Genomic DNA, 19,730 nt, shown 5'->3' with positions numbered 1-19,730 from the left:
TTAGCTGTAGAGCCCTCACATGACTTTTCATTTTGGACCTATGGAATAACAGAAACCTTGCCTGTGCAAGACAAAGGGTCCTGTGGTGAACCCTTACTTTTATTTAGATATGTGTGGAATGGGTGTTGAATAAGTTTGGGGTGTAAATTATTTCCTATTCATTAAGCACTGACTATGAACTCTATGCTGCCCAAAACAGGATAAAAATCAGCTCCTAAGAGAACCAATAGGAAACTAAACAGGTACATGGATAAAGCTACAAAAACAACAAGGAGTCTGGTGGCACCTTAAAGACTAACAGATTTATTTGCGCATAAGCTTTCGTGAGTAAAAACCTCACTTCTTCGGATGCATCCGAAGAAGTGAGGTTTTTACTCACGAAAGCTTATGCCCAAATAAATCTGTTAGTCTTTAAGGTGCCACCAGACTCCTTGTTGTTTTTGTAGATACAGACTAACACGGCTACCCCCTGATAATGGATAAAGCTAACAGTGATTAACGAAAAAGTGCAGTTTTGTGACCGCAATTCAATGATCAAGTTACACACAGTTTGCTCACTCACTATGCAGGGTTGTTGATGGAGAGATGCCTTTCAGCGGCTTTTGCCAACATTATGTGCGAAAGCTCACAGTGATATAGAGGGCAAGGTAGATAGGTGTGGCATAACATAGGAAAAACTATTCTGCTTGAATAAATTTCATGTTGATTTATTTATTTATTGCAATTTATAACTTATAAAGAGGTACCCAAACTGGCACTCTGGACACTGTGGATGTTACTGAAAGCAACAATACAACAAGAACAAAAAGCAGCAAGTCCCCAGAAAATCTCCAGCAAAATCTTCCCCAACACAATCAGGATTTTCACCATCAAACTTCCACTCCCCATAAACAATCAGCCCCGCCAGGGCCCAATCCCTTCACCCAGTTGGCTACAAGAAAGGCTTTACAGTGGGCCCCTTAGAGATGATGCTCTAGTGCCAGTCACCTCTCTCTATTCAACTGAGGAGGATCTAGCACAAGCATCTTTGCTGACCACTGTTGTGGCAGCGTGTGAGAGAGACATGGTCTCTCTAGTAAGTCCCAAACCATCTAGTTAGAAATACTACTGTATTTAGAAAAAACTGAAGAACAGGGATTAAATTGATAATCCATCTATTTTATACATGTTAGGCAGATATTATCCCAACAAATCAGCCATATTCCACTGACTATGAAGGCAGACTATCTGGTGGGAACCCATGTAAAAGGGGCTTCCCCACCAGTGGTCCATGACTAGCTCAGGAATGTCAAAGTTGCAGAAGAGAAAAACAGATGGTGACATATTGGAGGATTCTTATCACTGAATATTTTATACATATTAATTGGACAATATATCAGTTAAATATTTTATTCACTGCTCAAAAACTTTCCAAAGTAACTTGACGTTTCTATGTCGGCAGTAGATGTACCACGGTACTAAGAAATATGAAGGATAATTGAGGAACTAGAACTTGCAGCAGCATTTAAAACTTGGGGCCAGCTTCTCAGCTGATGTGTATCAGCGTAGATCCTACGCCCCCAACCTCAGCTAATAAAATATTTTACCTACTTCCTGTCATGTAATATCGGTTACAGCATTTAAACAAATATGCCACAAGACGATACGATTTGCAAAAGAAAGGAAGGGTTTACTTACGCTAAATCACTGAAGTCTGGAAAGACATACATGTGCCTAAAACTATCAATAGCAATAACTGGACAGTCTGCTGGAGTCTTCTGAATATGAAGGAGTGGGTGTCTGAACTTATCACAATCAGCATGCAGAAAGTTTATTGTACCTTAAAAATGAGAATATAGACCAAAATTTACATTAGATATTTGAATGTGAAAATATTACGGTGTTGGTAAATTTATGAATAAAATCTGAGGCATTATGTACATTACAGTAACAAACACAGATGAAGGAATGAATTTAAACAAGCAAACACATTAAAACAATAAAAATTTTCTGAGAAATTGTTTTGGTTACAATATAATATAGGTTACAAAATGTAAGTTTATAGGTCATAAGAATTCAACTGTATGAATCCCATATATAAAATAAGCATTTCTGAAGTAAATGTTTATTATAAATAGTTTATATTTCTATATCAGTAGTGCCCAGAGGAGCCAATAGGTTCAGGGCCTCTTTGTGCTGAGCTCTATAGAAGTAAAGATGTCCCTTGCCCTGAAGAGCTTTAAAATTAGAGTGCTGCTCTAACTACTTATGCAATTTTTAGCATTTGGCTGAATAAAAAATGTTAGTATGCCTACAAAGTGACAGGGTAAGGCAATAATAATTAGTGACCTTTTTCACTTATTAATTGTCGTGCCACTTCCTGCTGGAATTTTTCTAAACTCTCCAAATCATCTTTCATGTGGAAAAGTATAAGAAAAGGAAGGCCTTCTTCTGTCAACTCCTGCAGAAAGAAAGATATCAAATGAGAAACAAACCTGACTTCTTCCAATACACAACATATATTTTATGCAATTCTAGTGATATTTCTAGTTAGCTAGGACTTCAAACTTTACAACCAGTTGATAGAAGAGGATAGTCAATAATGAGGCAGGAGACGTAATACAAAAGAATTAATACGAGCTTTAACTAAACTGCAGTACAATTTACAACCAGGTACAAAATAAAGTAACTACTGCCTCAACCTTGCAAAACAAAAAAACCACACAACCCCGTATCTCATTGATTTTGCAACCTTACTGGCCAATACCAACCGTTCCTTTCTTCAGTATCTAAATTGACTAGTAGTCAACTTTCAGATTTATTTCAATCTATTGGTGATCTTTAAAGCCTTAAATAACATGGGATTTGCTTATCTGAAACATTACCTATACCCCATCACAACAGTTCAGACCTTTTTGGAGGCGCTTGCTCTTTATTTCCAGGGTGAATCTCTCTACAGATGGTGTTCGGGCTGTCTTAGTAGATGGCATAAACTTTCAGAATTGACTCCTTCAGTTTAGCACAGCACAAGTTCAGCTAACTTGAGGGTATTATGCAAGACTTACCCAGTTTATCCTTCCTTTGATTTTATTCCCCCATCCCTGCATATTTTTTCCTTTTCATGGATTGCTGTTTTGTACGTGTGGGAGAACTCATGTTGTGCCTATGTGATTAAATTTTCATGTACATTTTGTAAGACTACCCTATGGTATGTTGTCCCGTGCTTTGCCCATCATTAAATGACTTAAGCAATGATGCTTCCACTGTCTCCTTTGGGTATTACACAGATTTATAGATATGACTGTTCTACAGATTTATAGATCTCCGTGTTAGGTAATATTTCCTTTGGAGGTTGCTTCTTTAAAATGGTGTGGCTGAACTCAATTAACTTTGAGATAAATCCCTTTTCTAACGTGTACTCCTACTTCATATTCTCTGCTTTCCTTAGACTTTGAGAATATTTTGTCCATTCTACCACCACATCTAACAATCTCTTGGGACATTTTTATATGCAGAGAGATGCTATGGTAAATGCTTTACCCTACAAGTAATTGGAAAGATTTGTCTGAACATTTCTTTTTCCAAGGTGAGCTAGCTGGTTGTCATCTGAACATTCAAAAAGCTCTGTTGGAGTAAGATCAAGGTTGGTCTTTTACAGGAATTTTTAAGAACTTTCTGAAAATACCTTTGTAATTCATGTAACTCCTGTTCTAATCATCTTTACTACATGTCTACTACTTTCTCTCCCATATCAAAATAATCTCTACATTTTAACCATGTTTGCTCCTAGTCAGTTCTACTCACGTGAGACGGGTTGGAACCTCAGTCACCCTTCATATGAGACAACAAGAAAAAGTATCTGCTTGTGCTATGTTGTTTGTGGTCCCATTTCATCTCTAGCTTTTACACATTTTTCTAGAATTGAAATATGAAGTGGAGCACTTGGCTATCTAGACTGAAATGTCACCTTCCCCTCCTGGCAGGGGAAAAGCATCTTCTGCACTGTTCGCACATTCTCTCTCTTTAATAATATATATTCAGTATACAACCAAGGTCATACTAGTAAAGTTATTTCCCCCAAATCCCTCAAATGGCAGGTTGTCAGAGTTGGCTAGAAAGTCTGAAAACATTTGAAATATTGATGAACAGTGGGAAGTGGGAATTGCAATTCCCAACCCTCCACCGCAATTATTTTGACCATCTCTAATCATTAGCTATGTTGACTTCCTTGCTTGTCTAGAAAAAAGTGAAATCTAAGGACACCTTCATCAAAGAGATTTCTTTGGTCTTCCTGCTGACCTATCCCCAAGAATCCTGTCTTCTCTGCCAAAGGCCAGCACGTGTTGCCTAACAAATGACACATGTTACTGCAGTATTCTTCAGACTCTGAACTAAATGTCCAGTACCACTAGTGTGTACATACTGAGTTAGGCCTCCTACACACAAGTAATTTGTTCCAGTCTGGCAGCACTTTTCTGCTCCCCTATACCATTTCTGTTTCAAGGCTAACAAACACATCCAGAATTGGAGTGTTGTCTGTGGGATTTATTAAATGCAGTTCAACACAGGTATTATTTGGTTTGCCTTTCCAGTCTAATTCTCTACCGGGTCTGGATGATCAGCCAAGGGAACAGCTGCTTGTCTCACTTTTTGGACTTCTCTCCTGCAACTGCTCTTTGTTTTGCATGGAGTGCACTGAAAGATGATTTCCCCCAAGGCATAACCTCTCACAGCTTTTCTGTATGTCTTCATGGAACCATTAGCCCTTTCTAGAATAATTAGCAATCTGAACCCACGGTTCATCATGTTATATCACATGGTTTCCTGTGACTTCTAAGTGTCTATACTTTACAAATTTAACTGCTTTCTCAACAGATTGATTAACTTGTGATCACGCTTATTTTCTTCTATTTTGAGAGATATTACTAGATTCAGTGGTATTTCTCCATTTTAAGAACAGAGAATCTCTCAGACTGGCAGAGAGCTTCAAAATGGAAGAAACTTTTTGAAGTTCAACCTCTATATGTTGTCTAATGTCACAATGAATAACCCTGCTCTGAATTCCCAATTGTGGGCCAGTATGCACACAGTATTAATCTGACATTAAAAACAATTTAAACAAAGCAAACCAGAGAAATTAATTTACCAAGACTGAGTTCAATTTAAAATTAATTTCTAATGTTTTAATGTTTAACTATCTTTTTATTTACATCATATTTTATAGCACATACTGGCAAGTCAAAGAAATACAGCTTAAAACATTGATGACAATGCTTCATACTTCTGCTCTAAAAATATTAGTCATTATATACTAAATGTCTAATTACTATACAATTACAAGCAGGCAGAAGTATCAGAATTCTGGCGGGTTTGAAATTGTTTGGCTACTGGAAGCATTGAGTTTTTAAACAAATGTTGCTAAGCAAAATGTCAATTGGGAATGACTTGGGATTGTAAGTATCTGCCCAAGTAAACAGGAGTGGAGAGTCACAAGAGCAACTAGAAAAATTGGAACAGAAACTGATACAAACTTACAATGATGAACCTTGGTTTCTAGGGATCAGAATCTGATTTCACTGTGGGAAAAGTACACTAAAAATCCATCATGCAGTTCTAAAAATGCTAAATACCTGGCATCTTTTTACATGTTGAAATGCAAATGAAGAATTAAAAATTGTGTTTAACCGAAGTTTCTGCTGAAAAGTCTAAATGCTGATTAAAAGATTACACTTAGCATGGTCTATCACACAAAATAAGTTTTTCTCTGTCTTCTCCCCCCGTTATGTAAGCTAATAGAATAATTTGAGCACAGTCAAAACTGCACAGGATACCCCACGTAGTGGAGAAAGCTAAAAAGCCCCACAAAAGAGAATATAGGATGATTCTTCAGTTTATACATCATTGTGTGGATAACACACTGCAATATGTTAGAACTGCATTGCAGTTTTTAACAGGTGCTGTAGTCTAAATGTGCTGTTTGAGTGTAGCTAATTAGCAAGTTCAATATATTTTATTTTGTATATTTACATATTTACATGTAAATTATAATTGGGGGGGTGAATACAGAAAGGAGAGAAAACAGAAGGAGGCAGAGAATACAATGAAGGAAGGAAAAAAAGAAAACATTGAAAAGGGAACGGAGAGGAGATGAGAAATGAATACTAAGAACAATCCAGGAAAAGATACATCTTGATTTATTAAAGGAAGAAACGTGGTGGAAAATAGAAAGGGAAAGAAGGTCAAACAAAAGCAAGACAGACGTAGCAAGCAGTGTTGGTTGAATAAGGCTCAGCAAATATTAATAAATTTTACAGGTATTCATAGAATAATTTAATATTTTTGTGGCATTTAGCCAACTCCATAGCTAGTCAAATACTATTCAACAAATACATATTAGATTAATGCTTGTGGAGGCTGGCAAATATATTCAGTTAATTTTTCCTGCCAATCCTATTAAGTTATATTTTATATAATTTATTAAATAGAAAGATGATTGACAACATTTTATAACTAGCTACAGTGTACAACAGTTTTATTCCTTTAAATTACTTGTGGCAACGTGCCCACTGCATTTTTCACCCTGGCTAGCAGGTATATTCTTCAAGCTCACAGTATAATCATCATGAATACTATGCATACATATAATATCTTTCACATAAGGATTTTACAGCACCTCAAAATCTCTATGCAAAAGGTCTTGTATCTATTTTAAGATGGGTAAACAGTTGCACAGAAAAGTTAAGTGATACACCAAGGTCGCAGCACTATACCTACACCTATATTTCAAACAACTTTATACTCACATCCCAGATCTTATGATACTTTCAAAATGAGCCACATATCCTTATCTATAATCTCCTATACTCAACCAGTATATTAATTACCCACTAACCTCCCTCCAATTAGAGCTGAGAAACAGAGTAAACAGAAAACTGAAGTGCAACTATTTTATGCAAAAGGTAAAATAAATGCAGGGAAGGTGACTGACAGGGTGTAACTCAGTTCTAGAGAGAGACAGTTTATTTTTGAAAGAGCAGATTGATGGTTAAATGAAAAAAGCAGAAAGGTGGAAGAAAAATGCAATCCTTACCTCTCCATTCTCAAATGTAATTTCACGAACAAGAGGCACACATTTATCTTGCGTCCATGCATAAGTCAAATCAAAATTGGTCATAGAACCTAAGTATACCATATCTGGAGCATTTTCCTGTTTTTAAAAAAATGTTTTGATTATTCTTATTTGAAAATAAGTAAATACTATATTACCTAACGGGAGACCAAGTACATGACATGGAAGTTGAGGGACAGGACTGCAATGAAGAGTTGTGTTCAGACAAATGTATTACATATAAAATCCCCAAACTACGGCTTTAAAGAACATTAAACAAATAGATATATACAATAGTTTATACAACCAGCTCCATTTTACAAGTTAACGTTAAAAATAAAAATCGGATACAATTTCGCATCTGTTAAAAAGGGAGGATTAGAATAAATTAATTAAGATTTATTTTAGAATTTTGTAGGGTTGTTGATAAATAATAACTTGGTCTATGAAGGATTGCAAGATTTCAGCTGTACACAGATATTCGGTTTCTTAAGAGTGGTGCTTACAAAACCACTGAAAAAATTAACAGGATGGAGAGAAACCGGAATCTCAGGGCTGATTAAACTTATATTGCTAGAGAGACATTGCTAAATTGTGGCAGGCTTTCTTTCTGTATTCTTAGTATTTGACTCTGAAGAGGACTGCATGACTTCTACTATAGTTACTTGTGGTTGGTGTCAAGTAACCAAACTGTCAAAAGCTGAGGAAGTGATAACAAGCAGAGATTCAAAAGTGACCTTCTAGACTTTTCTTGCAACGAAGTGTGTTTGGAAACCCATCTGATTTTTTTTTAAAGTTACCTTTTATTGTATTTGTCACCGTGACTGTCTGCTGTCTTAGCTTAAAATAAGGAGCCCTTGTTAAGGTTTCACTGAGATTTAAAAAAGGAAAAACTGTGCATTTCCTTTTATGGTGGATTTTTTTACAAATAAAAACTATACATACATTTCATTATTATGAATGACTGCTTGGTAACTTCTGTGATTATATAATTAACGTTAAGAGAATGTTTTCTTCAGAAAACAGAACAGCAGACACCTGTAGATAAGTCATCTAATATCAGGTGCAAGAGAAAGTGAAAGGTGTGGTAAACATCACCTGCTTTGAGGAAAACAAAATCTACTAAATAAGGTACACAGGCAGAGAATTGCACATTGAACAAAAAATTCTGCAGGACAAAAGAAACAGAAGTGGGACACCTGACAAATGCGTCACTTTTCTGGAAAAAAAATCCCTCATTTCAGGAAAGTTATAAATTTGAAATAATAAATTTAGGTGTGTATGCTTACTTTTTACATTGTTAGACTAAGACCACTTCACTTCCCAAATTCAGAACCAGTACTGCCCATGTACATATATTTCTTTTTCTAGATAAAATATTCAGCTATAAAACAATTTAAAAATTGAGAAGCAGAACCATATTAAATGAGCTAAACTTCCATAAGACCACATTTAATACACATAATGAAAACAAGCAAAATAAGTAGTTAAACTTACCCCTGGTGGCTTGTAGATTATGTTGTCCCCACTAAATCTCTCTGGTTTTGAAATAGGCCTAAAAAAAGCAGTGAAGAAATATGCTTTAGTAACGATAGATAAATATAAAATGGCTTAGATAATGAAAGCAATAATCCACTTGGCTGAAATTGCTATCATATCTCATTTATTTTATAGGTACCCATTCATTACCATTTTTGAGCACCAAGAAACTGATCTTCCAATGAAGGCACTAGAGAGATCAACTAGAGTTGGGTGTGAGGGGACAGGGAGAGGAGGATGTGGAATTAAGATGAACAGATTTTGGTGTACGTGGGGAGCTTCACAGTGCAAGTGATGCACATTGATGAATATAATCTAATTTTGGGTAAAGACGTTTTTTGTTTTTGATAACAGGGGTTTGGATAAAAGAGGTTCTAATATATTGGTGCATCTTCTTCTGATTACTAAACCACATTACTTTGTATAATTTAAAGGTTATCTGCAAAGGATTTTTTAAAAAAGTGTTGGCCCTTTTTGTTTCTTCATGATGTAAAGGCAGCCTGAAAAAAGTGTGTGTGTATGTGGTGGGAAAGAGATGTTTGCATTAATAAAGCTTTTTTTCTGCTTACTCTTTTAACTGGAGATTCAGCTCTTGTCTACCCTGGAACTCTAATAGATGACTAGAAAACTAATGAAATTATGACTTCACAAGAGGTTAAATTAAAACCTGAGCAACAGAACAAACAAAAAATTAAGTCAAGATTATTTAAAAAGAAGCTACCTTTCTTACAGTAACTGGAGTTCTTAGAGATGTGTTGTCCATATATATTACAGCCTTGGTGTGCATGTGCCTCATGCAGTTGATATTGGAATCTTTTGGCCAGCAGTGTTCGGTGGGGCCGTGCCTGCACCCTGAGTGTCCTCCTGCTCCTGTACTGAGGACATACAGGGCGGGGAGAGCCCAACAGCCACTCAGTTCCTTTATTATCACAGAATTCAGGAGTTAAAACACTCCATAGTAATGGGGAAGGAGGGTGGGTTGTGGAATATATGTGGACATCTCAAAGAACTCCAGATCTATTTACAGATGACACAGTCCTCCAAAATGTGAGGTGTAACAAAATGCTTGATCATCCACTCTTAATCTGACAAATCGGACACAGACTGGCTAACCTAGTGAGGAGGGCTTTAAACTAGGTTCGACGGGGACAGGTGAGCAAAGCCCACAGGTAAGTGGGGAACATGGAGACCGGGGAGATGGGTCGGAAACGAGAGGGAGTGTGGGCTATATTGGCAGAGAGGAAGGAGAGTCAGGACAAAACTGGGAGGAAAGATCAAACCAGTATCTTAGATGCCTATATACAAATGCGAGAAGTATGAGGAATAAGCAGGAAGAACTGGAAGTGCTAATAAATAAATACAACTATGACATTGTTGGCATCACTGAAACTTGGTGGGATAATACACATGATTGGAATGTTGGTGTGGATGAGTACAGCTTGCTCAGGAAGGATAGACAGGGGAAAAAGGGAGGAGGTGTTGCCTTATATATTAAAAATATACACACTTGGACTGAGGTAGAGATGGACATAGGAGACGGAAGTGTTGAGAGTCTCTGGGTTAGGCTTAAAGGGGCAAAAAACAAGGGAGATGTCATGCTAGGAGTCTACTACAGGCCACCTAACCAGGTGGAAGAGGTGGATGAGGCTTTTTTCAAGCAACTAACAAAATCATCCAAAGCCCAAGATTTGGTGGTGATGGGGGACTTCAACTATCCGGATATATGTTGGGAAAATAACACAACCGGGCACAGACTATCCAACAAATTCTTGGACTGCATTGGAGACAACTTTTTATTTCAGAAGGTTGAAAAAGCTACTAGGGGGGAAGCTGTTCTAGACTTGATTTTAACAAATAGGGAGGAACTCGTTGAGAATGTGAAAGTAGAAGGCAGCCTGGGTGAAAGTGATCATGAAATCATAGAGTTTGCAATTCTAAGGAAGGGTAGAAGGGAGAACAGCAAAATAGAGACAATGGATTTCAGGAAGGCAGATTTTGGGAAGCTCAGAGAGCTGATGGGTAAGGTCCCATGGGAATCAAGACTGAGGGGAAAAACAACTGAGGAGAGTTGGCAGTTTTTCAAAGGGACGCTATTAAGGGCCCAAAAGCAAGCTATTCCGCTGGTTAGGAAAGATAGAAAATGTGGCAAAAGACCACCTTGGCTTAACCACGAGATCTTGCACGATCTAAAAAATAAAAAGGAGTCATATAAAAAATGGAAACTAGGACAGATTACAAAGGATGAATATAGGCAAACAACACAGGAATGCAGGGGCAAGATTAGAAAGGCAAAGGCACAAAATGAGCTCAAACTAGCTACGGGAATAAAAGGAAACAAGAAGACTTTTTATCAATACATTAGAAGCAAGAGGAAGACCAAAGACAGGGTAGGCCCACTGCTTAGTGAAGAGGGAGAAACAGTAACAGGAAACTTGGAAATGGCAGAGATGCTTAATGACTTCTTTGTTTCGGTCTTCACCGAGAAGTCTGAAGGAATGCCTAACATAGTGAATGCTAATGGGAAGGGGGTAAGTTTAGCAGATAAAATAAAAAAAGAACAAGTTAAAAATCACTTAGAAAAGTTAGATGCCTGCAAGTCACCCGGGCCTGATGAAATGCATCCTAGAATACTCAAGGAGCTAATAGAGGAGGTATCTGAGCCTCTAGCTATTATCTTTGGAAAGTCATGGGAGACAGGAGAGATTCCAGAAGACTGGAAAAGGGCAAATATAGTGCCCATCTATAAAAAGGGAAATAAAAACAACCCAGGTAACTACAGACCAGTTAGTTTAACTTCTGTGCCAGGGAAGATAATGGAGCAAGTAATTAAGGAAATCATCTGCAAACACTTGGAAGGTGGTAGGGAACAGCCAGCATGGATTTGTGAAGAACAAATCATGTCAAACCAATCTGATAGCTTTCTTTGATAGGATAACGAGCCTTGTGGATAAGGGTGAAGCAGTGGATGTGGTATACCTAGACTTTAGTAAGGCATTTGATACGGTCTCGCATGATATTCTTATCGATAAACTAGGCAAATACAAATTAGATGGGGCTACTATAAGGTGGGTGCATAACTGGCTGGATAACCGTACTCAGAGAGTTGTTATTAATGGTTCCCAATCCTGCTGGAAAGGCGTAACGAGTGGGGTTCCGCAGGGGTGTGTTTTGGGACCGGCTCTGTTCAATATCTTCATCAACGACTTAGATATTGGCATAGAAAGTACGCTTATTAAGTTTGGGGATGATACCAAACTGGGAGGGATTGCAACTACTTTGGAGGACAGGGTCATAATTCAAAATGATCTGGACAAATTGGAGAAATGGGCTGAGGTAAACAGGATGAAGTTTAACAAAGACAAATGCAAAGTGCTCCACTTAGGAAGGAAAAATCAATTTCACACATACAGAATGGGAAAAGACTGTCTAGGAAGGAGTACGGCAGAAAGGGATCTAGGGGTTATAGTGGACCACAAGCTAAATATGAGTCAACAGTGTGATGCTGTTGCAAAAAAAGCAAACATGATTCTGGGATGCATTAACAGGTGTGTTGTGAGCAAGACACGAGAAGTCATTCTTCCGCTCTACTCTGCTCTGGTTAGGCCTCAGCTGGAGTATTGTGTCCAGTTCTGGGTGCCGCATTTTAAAAAAGATGTGGAGAAATTGGAAAGGGTCCAAAGAAGAGCAACAAGAATGATTAAAGGTCTTGAGAACATGACCTATGAAGGAAGGCTGAAAGAACTGGGTTTGTTTAGTTTGGAAAAGAGAAGACTGAGAGGGGACATGATAGCAGTTTTCAGGTATCTAATAGGGAGGAGGGAGAGAACTTGTTCACCTTAGCCTCTAAGGATAGAACCAGAAACAATGGGTTTAAACTGCAGCAAGGGAGGTCTAGGTTGGACATTAGGAAAAAGTTCCTAACTGTCAGGGTGGTTAAACACTGGAACAAATTGCCTAGGGAGGTTGTGGAATCTCCGTCTCTGGAGATATTTAAGAGTAGGTTAGATAAATGTCTATCAGGGATGGTCTAGACAGTATTTGGTCCTGCCATGCGGGCAGGGGACTGGACTCGATGACCTCTCGAGGTCCCTTCCAGTCCTATAATCTATGAATCTATGAAAAATAATGTCTGCTCACATGGTATGCTAGGGCACTGTGCAGACTTGAGAGATGTAGTGTTATGGGAGACATTGCCAAATGCACCAGTTCTATAATCCAACCACTTCTGTATATAAAGGGGATAATTGGGCTCCCCCCTGTTGTTTTATATAAATGTAGTTGTGTTGTTGGTCATACTTTAATCAGTCCTTGGATCACTGGTAGGAGTGCAACACAGGCTTAGTGAACCACATTGAGCTTTACTGTGAAGTTAAGTCTATTCATGGGTCCATAGACTTTGGACCCGATGATGGTCTGGATGTGCTTCCCACTGCAGAAGGAATGCATCTCTCACTAAGATCTTGGTTAGGAGGTTCTGAAATAGAGAGAAAAATACTCCCTTTTGCACACCTTCCACCAATTACATAATGTGTGAACCTAGGGAGGGATCCGTAGAGGCCCAAGCATATAATGTCTGTTTGACACAGACACCTATTTTAACTAACCTTGCATGCAATATAGGTTTAGCCTGGGAGGCTGCATGATGAGTAAGCAAGAGGCCATGGGTCCAAACAGATTTTGGATATATCTACATTATGGAGACTATACTGGCCTAGCTATGTTAACATGGCTATACTGGCCTAGCCTGGTAGCATATATGCAGCCCACAATGCCAGGAGTTTTCTGGGGTAGGAATACCACCTCCTTGAATATAGTTAGTTGTGTTCACAGAAGCCCTCTTCCATTGACACACTGCCTACACGGGGTTTTTTGTCAGCGTAGCTATGTCAGTCAGCGGTGTGGATTTTCACACTCCTGACTGATATAGCTATGCTGGGTCAGCTCCCATGAGAGCGGGGAGGGAGTACCACCCAGCTCCGCTCCTGGCCCGGTCTGGCTGCTGGCCTCCACTCCCCTGGCTCCACTCCTGGTCCCGTGCCCAGGTCTCCGGAGCTCACAGGTGCACTTCTGGACTGAGTAGAGCTAGTTCAGGGAAAGAAGGTGAAGTCTATTCTGCCCAGATGAGAGGCAGGGGGCATGGATCAGTCTAGCAAAAGAGATTAAGATGTGTTTCTTGCTTTTGGAGTCTGTTTTGAAAAGGATTTGCATACCGAGCATGTGTCAAGATTTGAACCCCCATGACAAAAAGACATCATTAATGCCACCTTGCAAGTGGGGCAATACTTAAAGCCAGGCAATTTAGGATCAAGCGTTCCTAAGCCCTAGTACCATGAAGATCTTCCTGTCAAAAGGTAAAAAAAGAGAACAAGGTAGGCAAAACTGCCAAAACTTGGCAATAGGAAAACGATCTAATCTATTCTTAACACTAATATGTACAAATAGCCACAAAAGTCTTTGTGAAAGTGCATCGAGATGCAGACAGTGTGGAGCTCTGTCTTGCAGCCACAGTGGTGAGAAGGAACTGAGTGGTGGTTAGGCCTGTATCACCTTTTTTGCCCTTGATACAGGAGCATGAGGACACTCAAGGTGCATGCAGGATCCTAAAAGACACTGTTGGCTAAAGAGATTCCAATCTCGAGTGCATGCACATCAAGAGTGCAATATATACGGAAAGGCCCTCCAGAATAACTGTTTTTGTGTCTGTTGTCACCTGTTTAGCTCCACTATCTAATGAACACCAGAGTTGACACACCAGAAATGGGAAAGCTGAGGGGTGGGGGGAGAAGAGGCAGAAAGGAAGGATATTCTCACCTCCCTTCCCAATTTTATTTTTGCCTTCAAAGTAACTTTCTATCCTTTCCTATAGATTTTGGCCTCCTTTAGCCCAACTGCCATAGGACATCCTGGAAATTCCTAGTTTGCATATGAAGAGTTAATGTATCCCTGCTGTAAGTCACTGAGACAGCTATGAGACTAATATGGTACGAAGGCAGGTAGTGTAAAAAAAAAAATCATTTAACAAAACTGTAACAAATACTAACTCAAGAACCTTATCCAAAGTTCTTTCATCCACTTCAATGGGCATTAGATCAGGCCCCTAATTATTAAAGCATAATTCATATCAGAAGGTAGAGCCTTAATGTCTAAATTCTTCATTAATAATTAAAAGAAAGAATCTAGTGTTTATGGTTTATTAATTTCATCTGTATATTCCACAGGGAGCAAAACCAAATATCTTAATGTTTCTTTTCCTGTTACTATGTAATACAGAGTTTAGTTTTTCCAATAAAAAGCAAGTCAAGCACTGATAAACACAAGTTAACTCTATTCCATCTTTCCCAATAAGTTGCTCTCTTACATCTCGTTTCTATCAATCAGTGTTGAGACAGTAGTTTCTCACCATTAGTTATATAAAATTTACTTATAGCTGACCTAAGAAAAGCCAATGGATCCCATGTAGTTCCATTTTTGCAGTTGTGATTTGATAAGACACAAATCTCCAAATGTTCTCCAAAGGATAATCTCTAACAGCCACATTTTTCTTTGTTTCATTTAATCTAATCACCCTCCCTCTTGCTTCTTGTGTTTACGCCGTTCAAATACTTGCATCTGTTTCTATCTTCCTACCTTAGTTGTCATTTTGACCATGAGATATCTATTTAATTACTTTTATTGTACTCCAGGTACGAAAGACAACTCTCCAGCAATGCATAATTATATGCATATTAATAAAAGGAGTTTTCTAACGTATTTGCCTACCTCCTTATCTTTCCCATTTTCCTTTGGGCATATATAACTCAAAAAACAAAAGATACAACCACAATGTGACAGAACCCCTCTCCCCCTTAATAAAGGAACTACACTGAGGCAACTTCCCATGTACAAAATTGTCTTTCACTGTATCAGACTCAAAAGTAGGTGTGGAAATAGGAGTATCTCAGCTACTATCAACTTCGTAGAATATCAGAGTTGGAAGGGACCTCAGAAGGTTATCTAGTCCAATCCCCTGCTCAAAGCAGGACCAATCCCCAACTAAATCCCCAAATGGCCCCCTCAAGGACTGAACTCACAGTCCTGGGTTTAGCAGGCCAATGCTCAAACCACTGAGCTATCAGGTCCTACACCTATAGACAAGAAAAACAAAGTTCTGGAGTACAATCTGTTGTGGGACCCATTTCTTTTGTCAAGGCCCTCTTCTGTCTCCTTCCACTTCAATCACTGGTCATCTGTATATAACCACCACTACTGAGTTCAGCACAATTAAAATCAAACAGCAGTGGGGTGCATTACATAAAAAAAAAATTAAAAAAAAAAGCAGCAGCTCTAACGGTAAAAGACACCCCTTTTACAAAGTGATCAACAAAGAAAAATGAAAACAAGTTTCATTTTGTGCCATGATTTTTCTCTTTCTTTTTTCTTTTCTTTTTTTTGGGTGGATAAAGGCGGTCTACAAGGTCTTGTTCTATTTTAGTGCCTCAAATTCAAGTGTCCTGTCTATTCTTTGTTTTATCTGGAACACTATGGATGACTGGATAACTGACTGGATATAAAAGACGCTATGCAAATTAAACCTGCTTGAGGGGGGAAATGATTAAGGGCTTGTCTACACAGGATGTTAGTGCATGGCAAGCTAGGGTGTGAATCTACAGTGCACTAGCTTGTAACTTCCCACTCCTATTATTCATCATCTATCATGCAGGTAGATTCTTTTTCTCTCTTTCCTACCGATGATTAAAACACAAATCAGAAGCATGGACCACATACATATAGTTTCTAAAACATTCCTCAAACTGTTAAATCAATTCTTCCACTTCCAAAATCACTAGGGGTTTTCCTTGAATTCCCTATATCAATATATTTCTAGTACTAAAAAGTGATTTCCCTCCTCCTCCTGATAGCTTCTTCTGATTCCATCTGGGTTCTGTGCAACTTTCCACACTGTGGACCATAGCACCCTACCAATCTACCTCTGCAGCTACAGACTCTCTCCCCCACTGTAGTTTCACTCCTATTAACCAACATAGACTTAGTCTCTGGTGTTTGTTCATCCTCTTTGCAAAGACCTCTCCTATATGGTTCAGTCTACAACGCTCTTCTTTCTTATCCATCTTGTTCCTAAGCAGTGACCACTAACTTTTACACTGGTGATATTTCAACTCTGATTTTCTTTATAATTCTTTGAAATTGTGCCCATCCTGCCAATCCTCTCCATGTACCATAACAAGTAAAATTGTGGCTTTGTTTCAACTTCCTTTACCTAAATAACTCAAAGACAGCACTGCTTTGGCAAGGCAAAAGCAGCATTGTCTTGAGGGTGGTTTGTGAGGTGGTCTGCTTTTCCTGCAAAATGAAAAGCTTTTTGCAAGAGAAATCTGGACATGATGGTTCATATAACCTTACAACTGTTGAGCTGTCTGTCCAGACTCAGACTGGGAGAACCCTATTAAGGATTAGGGGGTACTTTATAATCTTTAGAGTTTATAGGTGGATTTTGGATCTAACTAGAACCATTTTCACTTGAACCATTTCGTTCTATATACTCCAAACTAGAAACACTTGTCTGTGTAAGTTTCCAACAGGGGAGCCTAGAGAAAAAAATCCTTCCAACAAGTTTGGAACCTGAAGTCACCATAACAGTTGTGAAAAATGTATCACTCTCCAGGTTCAGTGCCTCATAGGCTCTACCTTGAAGCAGGTTATGAAAGTGGAAAAGAGCCCAGAGGATTATCTCAGGCCATCAGCTACAGATTTCAGCAAAACAAGCAGAACTGCAGATGACAAAACTCCGTATCCTTTGCTTCAGTATGGTTGCCTACTCAAGGCAGGAAAGCTCTGCCCGTGTCAGTCTGAAGTGGAATGCCACATGGACTATGCTCTGTCAGGTTCAGAGAATCCTGCTGAATTGTACAACTAACTTCAGAAAGCTGAGCAGCATTAGGATGTGGGAGATGGCCATCTGAGAGGCTTTTCCTTAGACTAATCAGTTATACAAATATGGACATTCCTTGGTTCCAGAATTGGGCTGCAACTATGCTTTGTGAAAAAACGAAGCGGAAGACAGGCTATCAGGGAGAGTACAGAAATGGAAATTAAGTCTCTGAAGGAAGTGATGGTGGGGATGATGTTGATAACAGTTGGGCTGGGGAGATGGGAATGTAGAGATAGGATTTTACAAGTTTATAGAGAGATTCTCTGGGATTGAGGCTAGGAAAAACTGGGATTGACTCTGTTTTGATATACTTGGCAACTAAGTGGCTTAACCACTTGAGGTCCAAAATAAGATGGTCCCTTTGACATTATTTCAAATAAATCAAGGAACCCAAGAACTGGTGTTCTAAAAGCATGTAGATCACAGTCACTATAATTAATGAGTAACAGACCGTTCAAGAACAGTTTGAATTCGACTGAAGAAATGAGCATGGCTATCAGCTGGAAGCTCGCAGAATTTAGAAATCTAGCAGACAGAATAAATTTTAGCACACACAATAAAATTTACCTAACACAGACAAAATATTAGACAATTCTTGGATTCTTCAATAGAGAAGAATAGCATAGTTTGATTTATTCTCTTCTAATCAAATATGCAGAACCTTGGCCTCTCCAAGTGAGAAAAGGAGAGGTTAGCCTTCAAAACTTGGTGATATTTAGAGCAAACAGAGAAGACTGTTTTGGAATATCCTCAGAGGCAATTTCCAGGAAAATGTGGGTTATTTAAATACACATTGTCAGAATCTAGTAATAGATAGATTAGAAGTAGTGACAGTTGAAAATCCAAGGCACCAACACTTTTCTTGACTAGTTCTTGGATGTTTTACAATATCTAAATAAATATTTTCAGTAAGAATTTCAGGTCATTATTATTGCCTACTGTTCCTGAAGTGGTGGGACAGAGGAATCCTTAATATCATTTTTATACTTCTACAGGCTTTTGAAGGAGCATTTGAGAGATTTGGAAGAATGGAAAGACACTATAAAGAAACAAGGTTCTGAATCGTAGTTTAGTGCTTCTGGTCCTCAGAACAAGAATGAAAGTTGTGGTCAGAGAGCATCTGAAGGATTTTACTGCCTCAGATGCTGGTTCACTAGTTTAGAAGATGAGGCAGATGCAGAGAGCCTGAGATACGCAGCCTTGCCAAAAGAAATACACTTGATTATTCTCCTCCTTGATCTTCTCTACTTTCACAGCCATATCCTTTTAATAGAACTACACCTCTTTTGTTAAGCTCTAACTCATCGGAAAATAAACTAGGAAAAAGTGAGGACCACTTGTATGGTGCTGATTTTGTTTACTTGCTTGTTTTATTGGTTTCTTGTGCATGTTTAAGAGACCTTAGCTGTGTACGGAGCTTGTTCAACTGGAAGAAACATTTTTCTACCCTCCCTATATCTCTTAATTTCTCTGCCAGTCCTCATTATTATTTAACTCAAAAGTATTTTGGCATTCCGTTTGTGTGAAAAACATTATACTAACTAAGGTCCTGATCCTGCAACTTAAGCAGATAGACAAATTTGCAAGAGGTCCAGTCACTTTAAACAGTCATGTGCCAGCACACTAAACATTGCAAAAGCAGGACCTATAGTAGTATTTTATTACCTCTACAATTAAAAAACATTAGCCACTGCCCATTTTATTTCTCTCCCCACTGAATTACTATTATAGTTGAAATATTGCTGTTAATACATTATTATTTAATAAAATATAGATAACTGTCAACTTCTATAGTGTTTTCTATTGGAAGATTCAAATGCACTTTACCAATATTAAATTAACTAATGCTGCTGCAGCTGCATTGTTACTGTTGTAGGTTAAAGCTAGCTTGGATACATCTATATGTGCTACAACAACTGCCCCCCCACACCCCAAATGACTGCTGTGTAGCCATACCCTTTGTCTTATTCTTTAACCAGTAAACTAAACTGGCATTTAAAGTGAAATCGGTGGTGCCTGCCCTGCTGTGTGCCATGGAAAGAAATAATTCAAGAATGCAGCTGGCATTCACAGAGCAGCTGCACACAGTGGACCATCAGTACTGGGCTTGGGAAACAAGCACTAAGTGGTGAGATTGCATCATGATGTATGTATGGGATGATGAGCAGTGGCTGT

General features: G+C 38.5%; 1 protein-coding gene across 1 annotated transcript in view; it reads right to left on the bottom strand.

The window, feature by feature from the left end:
• ERP44 (endoplasmic reticulum protein 44) overlaps positions 1–19,730 on the bottom strand; it is a 118,839-nt gene that overhangs the window by 15,598 nt on the left and 83,511 nt on the right. Inside the window, exons 7-10 of the mRNA XM_054018855.1 lie at positions 8,585–8,642; positions 7,070–7,186; positions 2,329–2,440; positions 1,678–1,819 (exon numbers count right to left, since the gene is read on the bottom strand). Of these exons, the coding sequence (XP_053874830.1) occupies positions 1,678–1,819; positions 2,329–2,440; positions 7,070–7,186; positions 8,585–8,642 (429 nt within the window). The remainder of the gene's footprint in view (positions 1–1,677; positions 1,820–2,328; positions 2,441–7,069; positions 7,187–8,584; positions 8,643–19,730) is intronic.

This window comes from Malaclemys terrapin, chromosome 2, assembly GCF_027887155.1.
Source record: "Malaclemys terrapin pileata isolate rMalTer1 chromosome 2, rMalTer1.hap1, whole genome shotgun sequence".
NCBI classification, from domain to species: Eukaryota; Metazoa; Chordata; order Testudines; family Emydidae; genus Malaclemys; species Malaclemys terrapin.
The sequence above is the reverse complement of the archived record's forward strand: the minus strand, read 5'-3'. Positions and strand labels throughout refer to the sequence as shown.